Source organism: Onychostoma macrolepis, chromosome 07 (assembly GCF_012432095.1).
Source record: "Onychostoma macrolepis isolate SWU-2019 chromosome 07, ASM1243209v1, whole genome shotgun sequence".
Classification (NCBI taxonomy): domain Eukaryota; kingdom Metazoa; phylum Chordata; class Actinopteri; order Cypriniformes; family Cyprinidae; genus Onychostoma; species Onychostoma macrolepis.
Window position 1 is genome coordinate 34,008,798 of NC_081161.1, and position 20,697 is coordinate 34,029,494.

General features: G+C 41.3%; 1 protein-coding gene and 1 long non-coding RNA gene across 2 annotated transcripts in view; one reads left to right on the forward strand and one right to left on the reverse strand.

Moving 5' to 3' along the window:
- LOC131544638 (cytochrome P450 26B1) lies at nt 1-16,058 on the reverse strand. Its single transcript, XM_058782992.1, has 6 exons — nt 15,031-16,058; nt 7,204-7,428; nt 4,206-4,481; nt 3,949-4,104; nt 1,861-2,142; nt 1-1,120 (listed from the first exon to the last, which is right to left on the reverse strand). Exons 1-6 carry the CDS (start codon nt 15,232-15,234, stop codon nt 728-730), a joined length of 1,536 nt encoding a protein of 511 aa, XP_058638975.1. The 5' UTR covers nt 15,235-16,058; the 3' UTR covers nt 1-727.
- Nucleotides 15,306-20,697, forward strand: part of LOC131544639 (uncharacterized) — a 12,744-nt gene continuing 7,352 nt past the window's right edge. Inside the window, exons 1-2 of the long non-coding RNA XR_009272180.1 lie at nt 15,306-15,428; nt 20,108-20,212. This is a non-coding gene — a long non-coding RNA (uncharacterized LOC131544639). The remainder of the gene's footprint in view (nt 15,429-20,107; nt 20,213-20,697) is intronic.

A 20,697-nucleotide genomic window follows, 5' to 3' on the forward strand; every position in this document is an offset into this window, starting at 1 on the left:
TTGTTTTTTTTTTTTGCTTTTTTTCATACATGTCTTCAGATATAACATTTGCAGCAGGAATGAGTCCCTCATTCCCTCTATAGCTTGTTTTGAGAGCCTGCACAGGTTACTTTTCTCTTATAGTCTCTGTCTAGTTATATCTCTCTTCATCTCTCGCCTCTTTTCACGCTCTCTTAAAAAGAATATTATGAATTGTCACTTATGTACAGAGCATGTATAACAAGTACTGGGTTAGTCTGAAAGCTCCTTCTGTACTGCTAACACACCTGAGTAAATTACACAATCCTCCCATTCATTCTAGTTTACACTGCCTACTATAACTCCTAATACCTTAGCTGAAAAACAACCTGTCCACGCACGCAAACAGGCACACGCGTACATTCACACAAGAAAAAACGCATTTAAACACGCACACACAAAAAGGACACACATACTGTATATACATATAAATGAACTCAGCATCCATGAAAAAAACACTCACACAAAACTTCTCATCTCAAGACCCTGTGACATCTACATCGGCTTATATGACTGTCCCGTTCACCTCTTCTTTTCTGAAACCTTCCTCTTGTGCTCTCCTGATGTAGCAATACGTTCAGTTAAATTTATATATTTATGATATACTTCTTTACAAATGATAGACTATACATTTTTGGCAAATGAGAGTCTTTTCAACTTCAGGTGACAGCTCAAGATATGAAGTCTGTTCCTTCTTCTGGCCAGTCTGTCACACGGTGGCATCCAACATCTCGTTTGACTTGGCCATGATCTGGTTCTGGTTGGAGTCGAGGCCGAAGAACTTTACACGGAGGCCGTCGGTGGGGTGCACCACGGGGACTGAGATCAAGCGCGGGAATGTCCGCGTGGCCAGCTCGAAGCGACTCCCTCCCGCGAGCTCCACGGCCAGGAGTTTGAGGAAGAGAGTGGCCAGCTGCTTGCCGAGGCAGGAGCGAACGCCACCTCCGAAGGGCAGGTAGTGGAAGCGGCCCTCGCGATCCTCGCTCCGCTCTGGGCTGAACCGGTCCGGGTCAAAGGCCTCCACGTCCTTGAACACAGCTGAAGTGTCGTGGGTGTCACGGATGCTGTACATGACACTCCAACCTTTGGGTACCTGTACACCCTGAGAGATGGGCAAAAAGGAGGTTAGAAGTGTTGTTATTGTTAACTAAAACTAAACAAATATGATATAAATGATATAGAATAGAAAAAGAATATCAAATATAAATATTAGATGAAAAACTTCAATGAAAATTAGAAATGTTGGAAATTAACTGATATAAAACTAGTTTTAAAGTGAAGTGCTAAAACTGAAACTGAAATAAAAATATAAATTAAAGCTAAATGGGAATATAAAAAATAACAAAAACTCAAAAATAAAATCTAATTCAAAATATTAATAAATAATTTATATTTACGTCATTTAGCAGACGCTTTTATCCGAAGCAACTTACAAATGAGGACAATAGAAGCAATCAAACCAACAAAAGAGCAATAATATGTAAGTTCCGGTTAGTAATATAATACAATAGTATATGGTTATAAGGATAAAACAGGTGAGCATTCACATTAACAACAATATAAAACAATAAAAGCATAGTTAACAAAACAAAAGATAATTCCAACATCATCTACTCATCGTCAAGTCTTTCTAAACCTGTATGACTTTCTTTTTTGTTTGATATTTTCATAAAGACTGTGGTCTAACTGGAACTTGTATAGATACCTTTTTCCCTTTAAAACATCTGAACAAGTTTCCCACAGAAAAATATTATGTCATACTTGTTTTGAACAACATGAGAGTAAATGATGCCAGAATTTTTATATTTGGGTTAAAACAGCTGCAGATCTTCAACAACTCACATCTAGCTCAAAGGTCTGTGTGGCAATGCGGTAACCTCCGGACACGGGGGCAAACAGACGCAGGACCTCTTTGATCACGCAGTCCAGGTACTTGAGGCTAATGATGCTGTCCAGTCGCAGTTCACCCTGGCACAGACAGCCATCATGCAGCAGGCCACAACTCCGCAGCTCCTCACGCAGCTTCTCCAGCACCGCAGGGTGTCGCAGCAGCTGCATGATCAGAGACGTGCTGGCGCTGGCTGTTGTGGCAAAAGCAGCGAAGATCAGCTCAATAGTGGACTCCTGCGGGAGAAAGAAAGAAGTTTGTGGTTTAATGACACATATATGGACACTAGTTCTAGATATTTGACACTAATACTCAGGCATGTTGACATCTGTTACTGATGAATTGTGGCTTGATTGCTGTGATAAAACTTTGCAGAAACTCATATCTGTCGTAATTCATTTTTAAATGTCATTGATACTTGAATTGGGCGATTCAATGCAAAACAACTCTTTTATATTTTAAAATGTAATTTAATTCTGTGGCAAAGCTTCATTTTCAGCAGCCATTACTTCAGTATTGAGTGTCACATGATCCTTCAGGAATCATTCTAATATGCTGCTCTGGTGCTCAAGAAACATTTCTTATTATCAATGTTCTGTTGCTTAATATTTTCTTTGGATATTTTGATGAATAGTTTAAAAGTTTAAAAGAACAGCATTTGATTGAAATAGAAACATTTTGAAACAGTATAAATGCACTGACTCTTACTTTTAATGCATCCTTGCTGAGTAAAAGTATTAAATTTCTTTTTTTTTTTTTTTTTTTAATTACTTGACCTTAAACTTCTGAACAGTAGTGTAGATATATTGTCTCTAGTCTAGCTACTTAACCGCAATCTGACTTTTTCTGAAATTCTTAGGATGGAGCTTCTTTACTTCTTTTCTTTCCTTCTCTCTTCTTTTTTCTTTGAGGTTTGGCAGCCATCTTACGCAGGTTTCTTTTCTCTCTCTTCTCTCTCCCTCCCTATTTTAACTGCTTGCCAGTGAGTTGGTGTTGACAGGCCTGGGAGCCACCCCTGCCGCCACTGTCTGAGGAGACTACGCATGTACCTTACAAAAGAAAAAAGCTGAAACGTCTGAGCCAAGTGGAATAACCAGGTAACAATAGCCTACAGGGAAGCATTTATTGACTATTATCTGTGTCATTAAATGTCTGTCATCCCAGTTTGGGCGTGGGACTAGAGAACTGAGCAGGAGAGAGAGAAGAGAAATAACAAGCGCAGTCAGTGGGTAAAGTGTGCAGCCAGAGAGTCGCTGCAAGCCTCTCAATATTGTAATGTTGACTTCCTGTTTTGCTTTAATATGTAATCAAGTAATCACAATTTGACCTCACACTGAAAACAAAATCATCTGGTGAAAAGAAAATGATTAGCATACAGACTGGGAGGATGACTGTGTGGAGAAAACCATGACCAGTTTTACGGATGTGTAATGTACAGCATTAAATAGACGTGACGTCTCAAAATACAACTAAAACAAATCTTTGAAATGTAGGATAAAATATCCCCATTTCAGTAAGACTGAGAGAGAACTCCTCTATAATGCAGACTAGGCGGACTTTTTTTTTAACACAGACTGCCTCGCTTTCTACTGCCTACCTAGTGTGCTGCCTTCTAAGAAAGCATCCCAACAGAAGCGAAAACTCTCTTTAGTGAGTGATTTGAAAGAGCCTACATGTGCTACAAGTCACTCACACGTGACACAAAGTGCACAAGAGGTGCTCACTTTTGATTCCAGTGGAGTCTGACATTAGCATTTTGCTAAGCTAATGGGGGAGAAAACAGTCTTATGATACAATTTATTAACAGTTTTTAGTATCATTATGCTATACATTTATAATCAACATTTCTCCTCACAGTAGCTGATTCACTGTAAGCTTTTTCCACTTTTTGTCATGATTTTACAGAATTTGGTGAGTGATGTTTGGAATAACTTTAACACAGGAAAGTGCACATATGAGGGCTTAAAATGTTGTCTATGTAGGCAGCTTTTGGAACAAGGTTTTAGAACAAAGCTGTAGTGTATTAGCGCTGCTTCGCTCACCTTGAGCTCCTGCATCGTAAGCTCTGTGTTGTTCTCCTTGGCGCTCTCTAGAAGCACATCGAGAGCATCAGTGTAATCTTTCCCCTGGGTGTGGAGTGGTTTTTCTCTGATGGCTTTTTCTATGCTTTTCTGGAGTGAGTCTCTTGCACGAATACCCTGCAAACACACAATTTTATTAGTTGATCTACCACTGTGTTCCTATTGTGCAGAAACCGTCTAATCCCTTTCTCCATTTTGAAGTGATGTAGACATTTTACCTTCCTATAGCCACTAAACGGCAGGTCGATGGGAAGGCTAAAAACGTTCTCCACAAAATCCTGGAAAGTGTGGAAAAGACAGTGCATCTCCTCTTCAGAGACGCGGAAACCCAGGAGCACACGCACTGCCATGTGGAAGGAGAGCCGCTGGGACTCACGATAAACGTTGATGGGGTCAGGATTGGAGCTCCACACCCGCAGTGTCTCCTGAATGACCAGCTGGATCTTGGGCAGGTAGCTCTCCAGAGCCTCATGACTGAAAACTTTAGCAAAGATCTGAGAAAAACAAATTTAAAATGCAGTCAGTCTGCTTGCACCGATAGAGAACCAATTTGACAGGATAAACAGTTTTGCAATCAGTTGAGAATTTTATGAATGTATAGCTTCAAGTCCCAAAACATGATCTTCATAAGAAGGATGTATTTTACCAAAGAGTACATGACATGATCTGACTGGCTGAAGAAAGCAATAGGAGGGATCTACTTCCAAAAACACGCATGTTTATGAACATGACCAGATATTTGACACTGCAACATTATTTAAGAGTTTGTATCTAGATGTATATTACATGAAAACAGAGTTGCACTGTTCCAAAAATACTAAACATTTGTTTTTGACTCAGGCTTATGGACCTGTATTGCTGAACTATACTTCCCACAATGCAACTGGCCCATGAATCACATCATCCATGACAAACCAGCACATCTGTGCTCTACAGGCAAGAAATGTCACAAAAATATTAACCTGAAGCCACAGTCGGCACCTAAAGACCAAGCTTATTTGTCTAATAGTTTAAAGCATGGAACATTCCCATTAACTCTGAAGTCCTCACTATTTTTGACCTTCTTGGACTCTTAACTGCCACTCACCTACCTCCACCTCACTCTCAGAATATCTGAGAGAGTTTCCCTCAGCATCAGCAGTGAGGGTGAAAAGCGAAGGTAAGATTTTCCTGGCCGTGGCAGCGCATTTCTTATGTACCTCAGTTGTGCTGGTTTGTTTAGTGAAATAACATCCATGTTCCAGTGCCCACGACTAACAATAGCACTTTTTATATGCCATCTCATTCCAAATACCTCGTCTCCGCCCCACTTTTTTCCACAGTAGTAAAGGGAAGGGGGGCGGAGACTTGTGTGTCCTCCTCCTGTCTCTCCGTCTGACTTTCTGTCACCAAGTTTCTTTGTGTCTCCTTTCCGTGCTGTTCTTCTCAGACTCACTTCATTTCTAACTCTAACGATCAACTGGCTGTTAGTATATCATTTAGGTATTAAAAGCTTATTTCACACCTATTTACACTTGGTTTTCAGTGTCGTTCTTCATGTAAAACCACAAATTATCTGTCCATTATATTACATCATTAACATCGGATCCTTTTCTGGCACGTCACAGTGGTTCACATGTGTGGAGAAAAAACGAGTGGCTACAAGCATGTTTGCATCACACTTCTTTCTTAGCTTCTACTCATAAATTAACATATGCAATACAACACCATATTTATACTGCTTATTGGTTTGGGATTTTTTTTTTTTTGAAGGTTACTATTTTCCTTTTGCAAGTCTTTGCATACTAGACAGACGTCAGTCAAGCTCCACTAATGCCAGTCCCCATTATACAGGATTTTGAACACTACTGGGGGAAAAAACAGCCGCCTGTCTTCATTACAAAACGTGACTGCACTTTCCACACACATACACACACGGCCTTTTAAAACTCCCCCACCCTAATAATTTCCATATGTCTTAAATTATATGAAACTGCTCAAAGCTGCTGGTTTGACCAGAATGTAAAGACCTCTTTATTCTCTCCCCAAACCATTCACTTTCTTTACACTTCTCTCTACTTTTCCAATCTCTCTCTCGCTCTCTCTTTTCTCTCTCCACCACGGACTAAAACAAAATCCCTCATTCAGAGTGAGAGCACTTTGTGCAGGCAGGTGAGCGCAGAATTAATATCCTGTGCCCTCTACTGGCCAACCTAAAAAAATTCAACTCCTCACCAAATCCACAGTTTGATAGGCCTTCTGCTCCATGGCTATATCAACAAATGTGATTTTGCATCAATGAGCTGTTGTGCATCCTGTTAATGACCAGCGCATCAAAGAACTTTCGAAGTTTCATTAATACAAAGCAACTTAAAATCAAATATAATTTGCTTTCTTCTAGGAAATTTTTTATAGCTACATCCCAAGCTCACAGAGCCGTTTGGATCTAATGCTTGCATTCAGTACATGTATAGCAGTGGTGTTCAAAGAGACATTTACAGTAACTTCTTTTCTTTCCCAAATGTCCCCTCGAACGGGACGTCCCAGAGAGCTTAGAGGCTGTAACAGGCCGTGTTGATGAACTTACTGTACCTTTCCAGTCTAAAATATGGACTGTACATTGCTGTACACCTCCAGAGAGGTTCAATATATTTATGACATTAGTACGCAGAGCAAGATGTTTAAGCCTGGCTCAAGGGGGTCCATAAGGCGGTCTTTGTCCGTCCGAGGCTGGCTGACTAATTAGCAGTCATTAGGGGGTTTGCGTGAGGCCCTGGACCTGGAGGATTAACCAGACTGATTACACCCCGCTGACCCCTCAATGGAACAGGTGTGTGGGGTGAAACTCAAGCCTCCAAGGGACTGAAGAGAACCAGGGTCCACAAAAAAGCTTTTTTGTCCCTGAACAATGGGTTGGATTTGAGGAGAAGCTAGTTATGAGCGTAATCCTCGATTGTGTGCAGACTGTTATGTGTAACAATAGTGCGCTGGGGAGCAAGGCATTGTGGGTATCTGTCTCCAAATCTGGACCTAAGGATGGCAGAGCCTTTTCCATTTGACCTTCTATCTTGTTTCTTTCACTCCATCTATGGTTCTTACTCTGTTTTGTCCTTCCACAAATTCAAAACATCTTTCACTGGCAAGGCAGGGAAGTGGTGTGCACAAAAACCATCCATTAGGAGATAAGGATGGTTCCCACAGATAATAAAAGTACATTTGAGTGTACATGGACCTTACCTTTCTCCTTTTGCGATGGATGTCTCCTATAGAGTTGGCCAGACTGTTGGGACCCAGTAGAGTGCTGGTGCTTTGGGGCCAGTCCACAGTGACCAGGCTGTGCTCTCCCATCAGGACCTTACGTACATTCTCTGCCCCCGTGACCCGGATGAGCGGCCGTCCGAGCAGGTGAGTCTTGAATACATTCCCATACTTCTGCCTCCGTGACGCATGGAAACCTGCTCCCTGAAAAAGAGAACCAGGTGCAAGAAGAAGAAAATACATTAGTTGCAGATGAGAGGCATTAAACCGTAGATATAAATTAGTATAAATTACCTTTTAATTTATTTTTGGATGTTTTATTTGAAAAAATAATACTATATCTTTAATATTATGACTTTAATAAGTCACCAACACACCTGTAACATTGTCACTGTACTTCTTTTTTTTATTATTGCCAACAACAGCTGTCGGTTTTAAACCGTAAATTGAACAGAATTATTACCCTTGTAGTTTCAATCACATTATTAACCTTTAGCCTAGCAATAACCCATAAAACTGAACACAACACTGTAGGCTAAGAAGTTTCCGTCTCAATATTACAGATGTAATGAGGTGTTAGGGCTAATAGGTATTTGGAATGAAGGGTGTTAGCCATGTGGGATTAGCCCATTTTGTTTGTTTTTGTATTGTAAGGGCATAAGGGCATAAGGGTCCTGTTCACAGCATTCTTTATGCAATCGGGTTAGCTTTAGCTAAGAAGGGGCTCAGGCTTAGCCTTCAGGATCACGCTGAGAGAGGTGATCTAATGAGTAGCTCTGAGAAGTCGTGTTGTGTGAAAGATTGGCTGAAAGTGCTAATCAGCAATGAATCCAGTACATCCTGCAAACTTTCACCTTTGACCCCTTCACCTCTACGATTTGAGAACAAGCAAAGTGATTACCCCAAACATCTAAAAGAGATGTTAAAGGGTTACAGAAACATTTGAACCTGAATGGTGTATCATGGCCTACGCTTTAACTGTAGCCATAACATCGGCCTGACTGATATGTGTCAATGTTATGTATATTGTAGAGAAAATATACATAAATGTATTATTTTGCTCAATACTAAAGTTATCATGCACATTCAAGTTCAGCTGAGTAGAATTCCTAACATGATAAAGACTCTTAGCTCTGGAGTGAGTTGCTCTGTATAACACACAGTAATTGCCTGTAGCCCTCAAGACCTCTGCTGAGCACATAAAGACGGCCTGTAACCTCTCAGCCTCACACACACATACTGACCCCATGGCAGGAAGTGGCAGTAGAGCTGTTTGCTCCCCTTGCCACCCCCCCCCCCCTTACCAAAATTTGTGACCAGTTTCATCGAGCACACTCCAACACTCACACTCTTATTTGCGAGGATAAATTTAGCAGCATGCACGTCTTTTTTTCCTATTTGGCTGAGAGAAATTAGTCTGAATACATTTCAGCTCAGCATGCTACATGCATGCTTCTGTGTGTTAATGCCTGTTCAGTTGAAATGTGAAGCAAATTTGTTTTTGCAAGTACTATTAAATCATGAATTAAAGTATTTCATTTTATTATAGATGATGTTTTACCATTGACAGATTTCTTTTTGGAGTACTTTTATGGCATTTACGGCTTAGGTGTTTGGCTTAATATCACTTATGTTCAGAATTGAGAACCCACAAGCAAATGTGGCAAATTTCAAACTGCCTACTTCCGCCACATTTTATAGTCTTTTCAAAACATGTGTATGGACGGAGTAGCTTTTGTCACATTCACTTTCCCACCATCTCCTGGTCTCAAATATGAGGGACAGGTCCTGAGCATATTGCTGCTTTAACTATGATGGCAAGCACTTCCCAATGCCATTGCTGTCTGCCCTATAGTCCAGCAACCAGTCTCTTTGGAGATGGGCAAATAAGCGTTCCACCCCTTTTCGTGTACTTGTGGCCAGAGGCTGTTTCTCACCTCTATATATAAACAAATAAACAGATTAGTTCATGAATGATGTCTTGCCGTTGAACTTTTATCACATTTGTTGGCAAACATTAAAAAGCATAAATGTACAAGCATAATCGAAATGAATCGCATTTGAATTTTTTACGTAAAACCATCTGTCAGAGGAAGCTTTAGTTCTCTATTTTGACTTGACGCTCTTCTGACCTTTGACCTTGGCTGACTCACACAAAACTGACACCTCCATAATGTCAGAGACCATAAATGACAACCTTAGCTCAATACTGGCTGAGATGTCTGAAGACTTAGCAAATGTCTTATGACCCGCATGGCACCTTGGCCCCTAAAATCCTTTAACAAATTATCGGCTTAATTAACTAGCAAGATTATTAGATCAGACTAACGAGATGTATGTATGCACACCGAGGCTAGACGAGGTCAGACAAAAGGAGATTAAGTCTCACTTTCTCATCTGCCAAAGTTTAACCAGATCTGGCAGAACATGTGGGAAAAAATATGGCTGTAAAATCTGCAGTGGTGGACCATTTAAACCATATTTCACACTTTCACACTTTTCTTTCTCAGTTTTCACAATTTTTCCTGCAAAAGCCTGTTTTGTGTTTTATAGTTTTGGCAGGATTATGTCATATTCAAACATTTTTGGTTCCTCGTTGGAAGGAGGAGAAAGAATTTCTGATTCTAGAATCATAACCAACCAATTTAGAAAAACAAGGTTTAGTCAGCAAGAAACACTTTTAGACTGTTGTTCTAAAACAGTATGTCTGAAGTTACCCCCAGAGGAACTCTGTCCGTGGCCAAACAGACACATGGCATCCCGGGACCTCGACAGGTGTTAGACAGGGGGCGCAGCCACTGCGTGAACAGTGTGTGGGGTGAGAGAAATGTTCACTGGCCAGCTCACAGCCAGTCTATACTTAAAGACACTGAGGATTTCACATATCAGGTGAGTGTGAGGGCAAGAGGTAATGCTGACATGAACAACCACATGCACACACACACACATCCAAAAGCAATGCAGGGGAAGAGGGGGAAAATAAATGTAGTATCTTTCACCACATGGTGAGAACTGAGTGTGTGTGATGATGGATGATTGTGTGTATGTGTGTGTGTGCTCACCTCTCAGCAGTGGGACCAGTCAGTACGAGAGAGAGAAAGGAGCTGTTTTCAACCTGACAGACCCAGTACAAGGCCGTCTTTCACACATGCCCAACATAAGGGCACTCTCTAACTTTCTCTCTGTTGATTTCAATGTATAAACACATTTACGCAGAAGTGAACTTGTAATTTGTATTATATTATGTTTGTTTATGGTCTTTGTTCTGTCATATTTCCCCTTCAGACGATTTCTGTTTTGACGTCATGTGTAACCTGCGTGAACTTGGAGTGTCTGATAATTCTGGGAACAAGAACATCCATTTTAAACACCACGTGCGGTCATCCTTACCAGGCCAGGGCCTTTTTTCCACCTCTCCATGAGTAGTGAAAGTGTGCAATGTATGGTCACACACTACATCACCAAAAACACATATACATTTCTCACATCTACATGTGTGTATTTACACATGTAGGGGCCAACAGTTCCCTCTGAAACAAGTGTACACAGAAGGGCAGCCAGAGAGGATCCAGTCCTGACCTGTGTAGTACAAGTGGAAAGTGCAAAAGACGTGCTAGAAGATGGGAAAAGGTAATGGTTTTCTGGCTTGGAAGTGACTGCCAGTGAGGTGAGCATAAGAAAATGTGATTAGGATGGTTTAATGGTCACAATCTACTTTGTAGAAAAATGACTCGGCGCGCTGGAAATAGCAGAACAGGTCGTGAGGCAAAATGGGGAGACAGACGCGCTGGGCTTGGCCGCGCAGATGTCATTTGGCTAGAAGGTGAGAAATGTCCTCCCTCATTTCACAAGGCCACAGAAGCTCAGACGTGCAGAGAACGAAAATAAAACAAAAAACCCAAAAGGGTCACTGACGCACAAAAGCTCCACACACCCTGGAAAAGCTATGAGGTAATAATCTGCAGCTTACTCGCACTGTCAAGCACACACACGTATGCGGCCGGTGCGGCCGTTCACTTCTGCACGCATGCATGGTCATGGTGACTTTGTTGCTCCAAGCGCGTTTCCTTAAAAGCCAAGTGAAATCGGCTGTCAATCAAATAACAGCCTGTTTGTTTTGAGCGAAGGCAGATTAGGTTCAAGAACTCTGTTAGAGGTTGAGGTTAGATGATCTTCAGCGATAAGACCGAAAAGCTTTCCACATTCATTAGGACCGCAAAACACATGTCAGACGTCGCTTGAAGACAATAAAGTGCGCAGGGCTCTAGGGAGAAGAGCATCTGTGTCAGAAGCTCATGTGGCTGTGTAGTTTCTGTTACTCTGTGTATTTAAAGCCTTAGAATTAGAATGAAATAGATCAGTCAATAAACAGGCAAAACTTGTATTTGAAAACAGCTGAACGGATCAGATGTGTTTACAGTACATGTGTGTGTTCAGTTACATGCACTTCGACCTCTCACAAAACATGCCTGTTCTCTACCTCTGGAGGTGAAAGGGTTAACTCGCCACGTTCAGTAGTTTCTTTTATTTTGAAAAGACATTTATCAGATATTTTACAAGGGGGCGCAATAAAGAGGACCGCTTTTTTCCACTGGCTCATTCCACACAGAGTGCGCAGGACTAAAAATACAAATTTCTGTGTAAATTGGACACCAGTCGAGCCTCCCGCTACATAAATGTAGCCTTTGTGTGCCAGTGGAAATGTTATACAAATGACCCCTTTATTAAAATCACAAAAAAACCTTTTAATTATATTTATTCAGATCAGCTACGGTTGACCCGAACACAGGGGGTGCTACGCGAGGGACTGGGGGGTGCAATTTCATATGAAATTTCAATCACCTCAATGTGTTTCTTCAGCATACGACCGCCATAAAGTAAGACGAGAAGAAAAGAAAGATGGATGGATGGAGCGGCGGGAATTGAAAAGTGTACGGCAAGTTTTCCTTGGCACATCGTTCTGCTCCGTGCTCTTTATTTGTATCACTCATTATTCTGACCCTTGTCCTCAGGTCCTTCTGTATATGTACATGTGTGTGTGTCTGCATGGCTTAGTCTAGGGGCTGCTGTGTTTATTGGTTCAGAGCGGCAGGTAACTGCGCGGGTGGAGTTCTCCGTACGCTGACCCTCAGTCTCAGCATAAATAAAGATAATATGTCCATTTACTGAAATAGCCCGTTGGAATCTCTCAGGATGTGTGCGTTGGCCCGTCTCCATTGGGGTATAGACGGCATTTCTGCAAAGAGAGAGGGGGAAAGCGAGCAGAGGCAGTAAGACTTGAGGTCCCATTATTTGGCCATCAGTCACCCTTGGGTGTACCCGCCAAAGAGGGTGTTCGTGGAGGCACATGGCTCTGCATAAATGAAAGGAGATATGGGAATTTCGGGCAACGCGGCGAGAATCAGCAATCGGCATCAGAGAGCAATGGTTCCGCTTAATGCCGAGCGAACGCCAAAGCCCACGAGACAAGCGCAAAGAACCTAAATGTGGCCGAGCTGAGAGAATAGGCTCCCCTTTGACCTGGAAACACTTTGTGGAGAGAGATTATGGTTGTTCAGTGCAGTGTGAGCGCTCACCCCGGGGACCCCCTTTTCTTCTCTTTTCTATCCCCCTACCTTTCTCCTCCTCCCACTACTGCTGCCAAGCCCCCTTCGCTTTCACCCCCCGTCCCCTGTTCCTAAAGACAAGAGGCTGTTTGAGGGGTTGGTTGGTGCGTTCCAGAGGTGAAAAAGGGGCCACACCGCACTGGTGCCAGTCATGCCCGTTTCATGCTCGCTAATCCCGACAAGCCCCAGGAGAAAGCCAGAAAGCGAGAGAGAGGGGATGCTGGAAGACTGTTCCTAAATCCCCCAGGTCTCTATAGGCCATGCTCTCTGGAATTCTGATCAGAGCCCCAAGCCGTGTAGTCTTTGTCTCAGGGTGTGGGTGTGTTTTTGACCCCCCGGCGGGCAGCTTTATTGCCACCCAGACTGGAGCGATTTGGGTCAAGGTGGAGACGTGGGGTAGAGGTAAGGGAGGGTTGCCCACTGGGTGAACTGTGCTCTCATGTTAGACAGCCTTCCCTGTGTACTGAGAAACTGCAGTATTGAGGAGTTATTGCTACAATGGCAAAGGAATTTGTGCTTATATAATGATCATTATTAAACTTAAGTCTGAACTCACCATTACTGATCAGCACACAATTCAAAAGTAATGGCCCTGGCAAAGAAACAGTTAAGTTTATGCGCCATATGGATATTTCAGCAAAACTTGGAGCACCGTTGAGAAGAGGACAAAAAAAGAAAGCTGTGACCAGATATTTTTTGTGGTCAATTGAGAATTTATACACAGACAAAATACAAAATCATTTCATAATTCAAAATGACAGACACACCGCAAGAGAACGCAAAAAAATTACACTCCTCTGAGTCCATAAATCTATGTCAATCACAGATTTGACCCACTTCTGGATTCAACTGCTGCTCGAGCCTTACAAAGTGATGTGGACCACAAAAGGGGCTAACCGACCAATTTAAGGGGTTGTCTTAATTGTATCGATATACACAGATTGTTAAAAAGCAATACATGTTTTCAGAAGCACAAGAAGGAGAGAGATCAACATTTCAAACTGCACGTTTGCACAGTAGCTCTCAGTCATGCTTTGAGCTTTAGCAATGAGGAATGACACAAGTTTGGCACAAATGGACCGGACCAAATGCTATTGATTTTAAATATATAACTCTGAGATGCAGTCAAGCCTGTTTGTTTTTCTAAAGAGCCTGCCAACTGCATGGAAATTCTCTTCTGGATTTCCAGCAACTTTGGAGAATCTATTCCTGACCAGAGAATTTGATCTGTACACCACTCAGACCAGGACATTCCTCCCTATTGAAAATCTCAGTTGAAAGCAACCCACTCCAGCTACTGCAAGCCAATGTCCAGGGACATCCTAATGCGCACCATGGATTTAATATGGAAAGAATTCCTAAGACATTTATTCGCGATTTTTACTGTATGGAATGCTTTTTTTACAGCTTCGGTTCGTGTAATAACGTTCTTTTAAAATACCACATTATGGCCGCTGTGCTGATTTTAATTCAGTTCATGTGCTACCTTATTTTCTAAGTTCTAAACCAGCCATGTCACAGTGAGCGTTCACAAACTTCTCTGACTCATTAAGGAAGATGGCACAGAGACTCCCTGAATGTACTGTATGCGCACCACGCGCTGCCTGGGTATCATGACAGAACGGCACGGCATCATTCACAACACGCGGGCTCGTCTAGAGTAACCGGCGCGCGTAATTACACAGAAGCTCAATGAGAGCGCGACACTACCTGCCCTCGCGATCAATCCCACCCCGCGCGCCAAGAGGAGTTTATGCGCGCTTTGACAAGCGGTGCTCAGTGGCTGTGTTCTCGCGCGCATCGGAAGCCAAGGACTACAATATTTCTGGAACGGAGCGCGCCTTTCTTGGCAGCCGCAAACAGGTTGTTCCACGTGGATTGAGAACTGGCTGTATGAAACAAAAACTGTCGGCTATCTAAAACAGACAGCTTATTAACACCATGGAAATATGGCATGGATGAAATTGCACACGTGGGAATAACTAATCTGCAGGCTGCTCGCTTTTTAAAGCGCAATATTACGCTCGAGCGCACACGTGCGAAAAGCATTAGTGGACGTTATCCTACTCTTGGTGCGTATTTAACAACCCAGTTACCTACAGGGAGACTATATACACTGGTGAGCGCACGAATCCGCGGTGTGCGTGCGACAGCAAGGCGACTGGAAACTTGGAAAGACACAAGCAGATGGAGCGCTTACCTGAAAGAACCAGTGGCATGTTTCTCCAATGATGGGGAACCCCATGGAGCCCTTGGGCATAGGCAGCTTGCAGCTCTTGTCCCGTGTTGCGGTCCATCTCAGCTGCCAGAGTTGCTGGGACACGGCCAGAAGAAGTGCCATGGACACTAAACACGCAGCCAGCGTCGCCAGCGCCGAGACAAGGTCAAAACTCTCGAAGAGCATGGCTGTGAAGGTCCGGGACTTGTCTCAAATTTTTCTTTGGAGTGATGAGCACTACAGTGGTTAAGCCTTCTCGGGAGTATATGAGGTGACTTGTATATGATTTGCTGCTACAATTAGCCTATTCTGAAAAGCAAAAATAACTGAGAAGAATCTCTCTCACCAAAAGGCAACGCAACAAAGTTTTGTGACGAAAAGTAAGTGAATAAATTGAAGTGTTTAATTAACAGAATGCTGGATATTATAAAGCGATCTTAAATGTTTGTGTATCATTTTAAATTATGCAAATCGCTTTCCAATATTCCCGTGAATTTTAAATTCAATTTTTAATTTTCAAAATGCAAATTTGGCATGAACCTGTCAAACTTGAAAGATGATTTAGAAAGTTCGAAATTTCAAACTCTTGTTTAAAAATTAGCTTTAAGTTACTTTTTGGAAGAAAAAATAAAAAAATAAATAAATTGTTTTCAGTTATTTTAAAAATATCTTACAGGAAAGCTCGATATAATCTTTTTAAATGCACTGAAATCAAGTAATGGTCATAAGGAAGACGCAGAAATAATCCTCCGAAGTTTGATGCCTATGAGCAGTAAAAATCTTCAGATGACTGTAGTGCGTCTCGCTAGCCCGTTTTCTGATGCGGTTTCACTCTCTACCTCTCTCTTGCGCTCTAGCTCTCTCTCTCTTCACATACAGTTTCTCAATGTGAGTTCGAGTCGCACAGCGAGCTTCCAATGTGTGTTTATATAGCGGAGGCAGTGAGGCGGCATTCGGCCAGGGTGCAAGCGGCTCCCCCTTACCCCACCCCACAGAACTGAGGCGGGGTGAAAAGTGAACGGGCCGGGCGCTGGAGCGTGCGGGACCTGGAGAAGAGCCCAAAGAGAGAGAGAGAGTGAGGGAGGAAGACTTTCAATACTTTAAGCCTCATACGTTCGAGAAAGTATCACCTGCCACTCGCAGAATATGTATATGGATTAATCGTATGGGTTTAATGATGCTGTCACGCTGAGCTACCTTGATTACTCAGCATGAATTTAAACCCTTGGTTCAAAAACCACAGGAAAAAAGGAGATGTAATGTTATAACAGTGTTACCTTGTCTTATACGGACTCGGTAACAGATCATAATAGACATGTTGGTTCGGTATCAGTTTAACATTTCTAATGCGTTGACTGTTCAAATGCGCATCTGTTCGTGCGCGCCGTTAGTCCTGTGGATATTCACAGTCACAGTGATTCATTCATTGACTCATTCATTCGTTATTTGTTTTCTTCTGGCTTTCTGACTATCCATAACTTTTAGGGGATCGAGATTTTTAAAAGAATTTCTTTGAAACAGGACGCGAATATGTTAAGATGCGTCTTTGCGCAACCCAAGCTCTTATTTGGCGTCCACAGTTAACTAATATTAAAGTATTTTAATCAAAACAGTAAGGTTTATTGTGAACATCTGTAATACAGTTATAAATATTTTAGTATTTTTGCTCATTAAATAAATAATGAACTTAACGCAAGGTGCTGGTATAGCCAACTGTCACTATGGACACTTGCGTTCCGACTAACTTTTGTGGTTACTTAAACATTGGGGGGAAACTATTAAAACATCCATCTAACTATTAAAATATCTATCTATCTATCTATCGATCTATCGTGCAAGATGAATTCCCTTCAACAGACACTGCTGAGCGTGTCGATTCGTGTTGGTGTCATCTGTTACAGATGGTACGTGGTTTCAATTACGGTCACCTTATGATCACAATCACTCAAGGACAGTTATGTAATTGTTCTCAGCATATGAGACGACCACTGCAGACCAGAACTCAAGAGCTCCAGCTGTTTCGCTCGCTCTCTTTACGTCTGCTTCCCGAGGCGCGCAGCTGATGCGCAGGATGAGAGAGGAAGGGATGCTCGTCAGATATTCTGTTTACTTGTTTGAAACATAACAATTCTCAGAATTTTTTTTACAAAGGACGCGTTTAAATGAGAGATACTCGTCTTTTCGCTTATAAGATGAACGCGAAGAGCTCTCGGACGCGTGCCTATAAGTTAAAACGATCCATTCATTTCTTCAGTCCGTTTGAAAGTGTGCGACTTCTGCAAGCTCACGCATTCTCTCCCTTATGCTTTTGCTTTTCTATCTGTTTTAAGCCAAAGTAAACCTGTCCCGACTTTGCACTGTGAAATGCAAGGGATTTCTGTCTTTTTATGATATTTTTCTAAGACATTCTTTCGCTCACGCTGTCAACCTGGACGCGTCTTTCAACGTCACACTGCCGCCTAGCGGAGACAGAGGGAACTTCCCAATCTCTGATTCCAGCGCTCGCTGTCATGCATCTATGTACATATAACTTGACATTTTCCAACGTGGGATAGAAAAATAAGACTGAAATATTCCCTTATTGAAAATCACATCAAATGCATTATTTTCATGTTACTGTATGAAAAATGTATTTCTTCACACAAGCTTAAGCAATGTACTCAGAAATAAGAGGTGTAGTTGTTCTGAACAGAATTATTTGGATCTAATACATAAATCTGATGCCTAGTTAATCATTTTTATATATTATATATCACTGTTTCCCCTGGGAAATGCACAGACTTACAGCTTAGAGAGTAAGCAAGTTCACATCTTGATGAACTCTTGTTTGATGTGAGAGAATTAGCAGTGACGCAAGGTCCTAAGGGGCCTGGAATTACCAGATTTATTCCAGAAGCCTATTAAAGTGGATGGGTTGAAGGTGCTGGTTGATTCATGAAATGTTGCTATGGGGATTTGTAAACTGCATACAATGCACACAGCTTCCAAATTCAAGTTACTGAAAAGTCAGAGGAAGATATTTTGATTTGAGTTTACAATCTATTTATTTCTGGGGAATAACCCACCTATGAATCCTAATGAGTTAAAAAAAATGAGATCAGAATGGGCTTTAACAAAGTAAATACAGAAAATATTGACTTCAAATGAATAGTTCGGTCAAAAATGAAAGTTTGCTCAAAATGTACTCACACTCAGGCCATCCAATATGTTGATGAGTTTGTTTCTTCATCGAAGAAATTTTACATTACAATGGATCCTCTGATGTGAATGGGTGCCATCAGAATGAGAGTTCAAACAGCTGATAAAAACATCACACAATCCACAAGTAATTTACATGACTCCAGTCCAGAATGTCTTGTAAAGTGAAACGCTAGATGTTTGTCGAAACAAACTCATTAAGGCATTTTAACTATAAACCACCAATTTAGGACAAAATCTATAATCCATAATAATGCTTCGTCCAGTTGAAAAATTCATTACCTGTTGTCCTCTCATTTTTGAACCAGAAGCAACTATTTCACTTCACAAATTGTTAATTGATGGACTGGATTCTTGTGGATTATTTATGGATTGTTGTGATGCTTTTATCACCCATCAGATCTACTATTTCTTTAAAGTTTGAAGCTTACCACAGATGAGGTGTGAAGGCACGTATACTGTAACGTGATTCTGATATACACTGACCCTGAGACCTTGTGACACAGCGTTATGCCCTTGTATAATCATTACATAATTCAAAATAGGCTCACATACGTACATGCACACCATCGCTGATGTTGGAACAAAGCTCTTAAATAAGACAAACAATGCTAACCCTGTTTCAAACCGAGGTCACAGGAAATGAAAGAGGGGTGAGATTGAATTAATATACACCTATGGTTTATAAGGGTCTCTCACACACAAACCTGTAGTAACTATAGATTCTATATTATACAACTCACACTTCCTGTTGAGGACACACTGAGGAGCATGTTCTGTGATTGTAACATGACTCACCAGTGCTATTCAAACACAATGAATCCATTCTGAGTTGGCTCACAGTAATGAAGGAAATGACAGTGGAAGTAAGGTACAGTGACTAATCACCATTAGGACCACACACACGATTAAAGGATAAATCAAACCCACAAGTTTTCAAATCATATACAAATAAAACCGTTAAAGGGAATGTTTCCACAGACACATATCCCAGAAATAATCATTAATGATCCACTTTTCCATAAAGTGATTAACATTGCTCACGTATTTACCAATGTAAACAAGACTTCAGTTCCCAAGAAGAACAAGCTCTGACGAATCATTTGCTGTTCTTTCTTTTGAACAACTACAACTTCAAGCGCTGAGAGAAACAGAGCATTATCAGCTGTCATGATTCCTTAAATTGAGTTATATATATATATATATATATATATATACACATTTACATTTAGTCATTTTGCAGACGCTTTTATCCAAAGCGACTTACAATTTGGGGAACACATGAAGCGATTCATCTTGAAGAGGCAATCCGACAAAGGAAGTGCTTGTAACACCAAGTCTCAGGCATTGTTTAAATAAGTACAAGCTATATATATATATATATATATATATAAGATAGATATAGATATATATATATGACAGATACTAGATAGTAGGTAGATCGTTATCTGAAAATCATCAGCATATCCCAATTCACTTTGATTACACAGACCACAGCCGGAATATAAGGGTCATTGGGAGGTCTGATGGCTTTCAGCTGCTAATCTGGTTTGCATTACAGCTAGTGGACGCAGTTTAGCCACAACAGTTTACAGTACATTACCTGATATAGAGGCTGAATCATTATGTTTTGCCTATAAAAATCAAGCCAGGTCATTTCCAGTGTTTCCAAAGCCCATTTTAAGACCTTGTAGTATGTATAAACGTAACCAAACCTCATTAAACTGTCGCCCTGGAACCAATAGGACATTAGCACTGGCTTAAAGAGACCAGGTCAATCAGAGTGTAAGAACACCAGCAAGTTTCCCTGGTTTTGTCACTCAATGAAATCATGTTAATCCCGTTCTTTCCCTTCCATTAGTGAGAAGAAACACATGGCATCTCTCCTTTAATGGGATGGACATCATCAGAGGTCATCATCACTGACAAAGATGAACAATAAAGCACACTCTAGGCAAATGATAATGTAAGTCCAATTGTATAGTAAATAAACTAGCTTGGATTAAGGGTTTCAGTAATTTAACACTGTGGTTTCAGGCGGAGCCCCATACGATTTTCAGCTATCTAGTTATTCTCTGTATTTACTTGTGCTATTGATTTATGACAGGAATCATTATTTACTGTCCACTAGTGGCTATCAGACAGAAAGCACCAACAATGAGCCTCTGACTAAAGGTTGGAATACACTACATGTACTTTGTCCAGATTTCTGCCCATATTTGCAGTCTGAGTCAGCGCTATATACAAAAAGTCAGCGCCAATCTGCAGACTTTAAGCAGTCGGAGACAGATTTCAAGGAAAATCACAGTATATGATGGACACACTAGAGTGTTTTAGAATCAGGCTATGATCTCATCTAGTCATAAATGTTAGGTATTTTTAGCATTTTTTAAAACAGAATGTGTTTTCATTTGTCAGGCATCTCTTAATAATAATTGAAGGACTTGAAAG

Excerpts from the sequence above, each read along its gene's own strand:
- LOC131544638 (XM_058782992.1), bottom strand. The coding sequence starts at position 15,234 with ATGCTCTTCGAGAGTTTTGACCTTGTCTCGGCGCTGGCGACGCTGGCT. Across the intron at positions 4,105-4,205 it reads CGTTTAGTGGCTATAGGAAG|GGTATTCGTGCAAGAGACTC; the intron begins GTAAAATGTCTA and ends GTGTGTTTGCAG. Across the intron at positions 1,121-1,860 it reads CACAGACCTTTGAGCTAGAT|GGTGTACAGGTACCCAAAGG; the intron begins GTGAGTTGTTGA and ends CCCATCTCTCAG.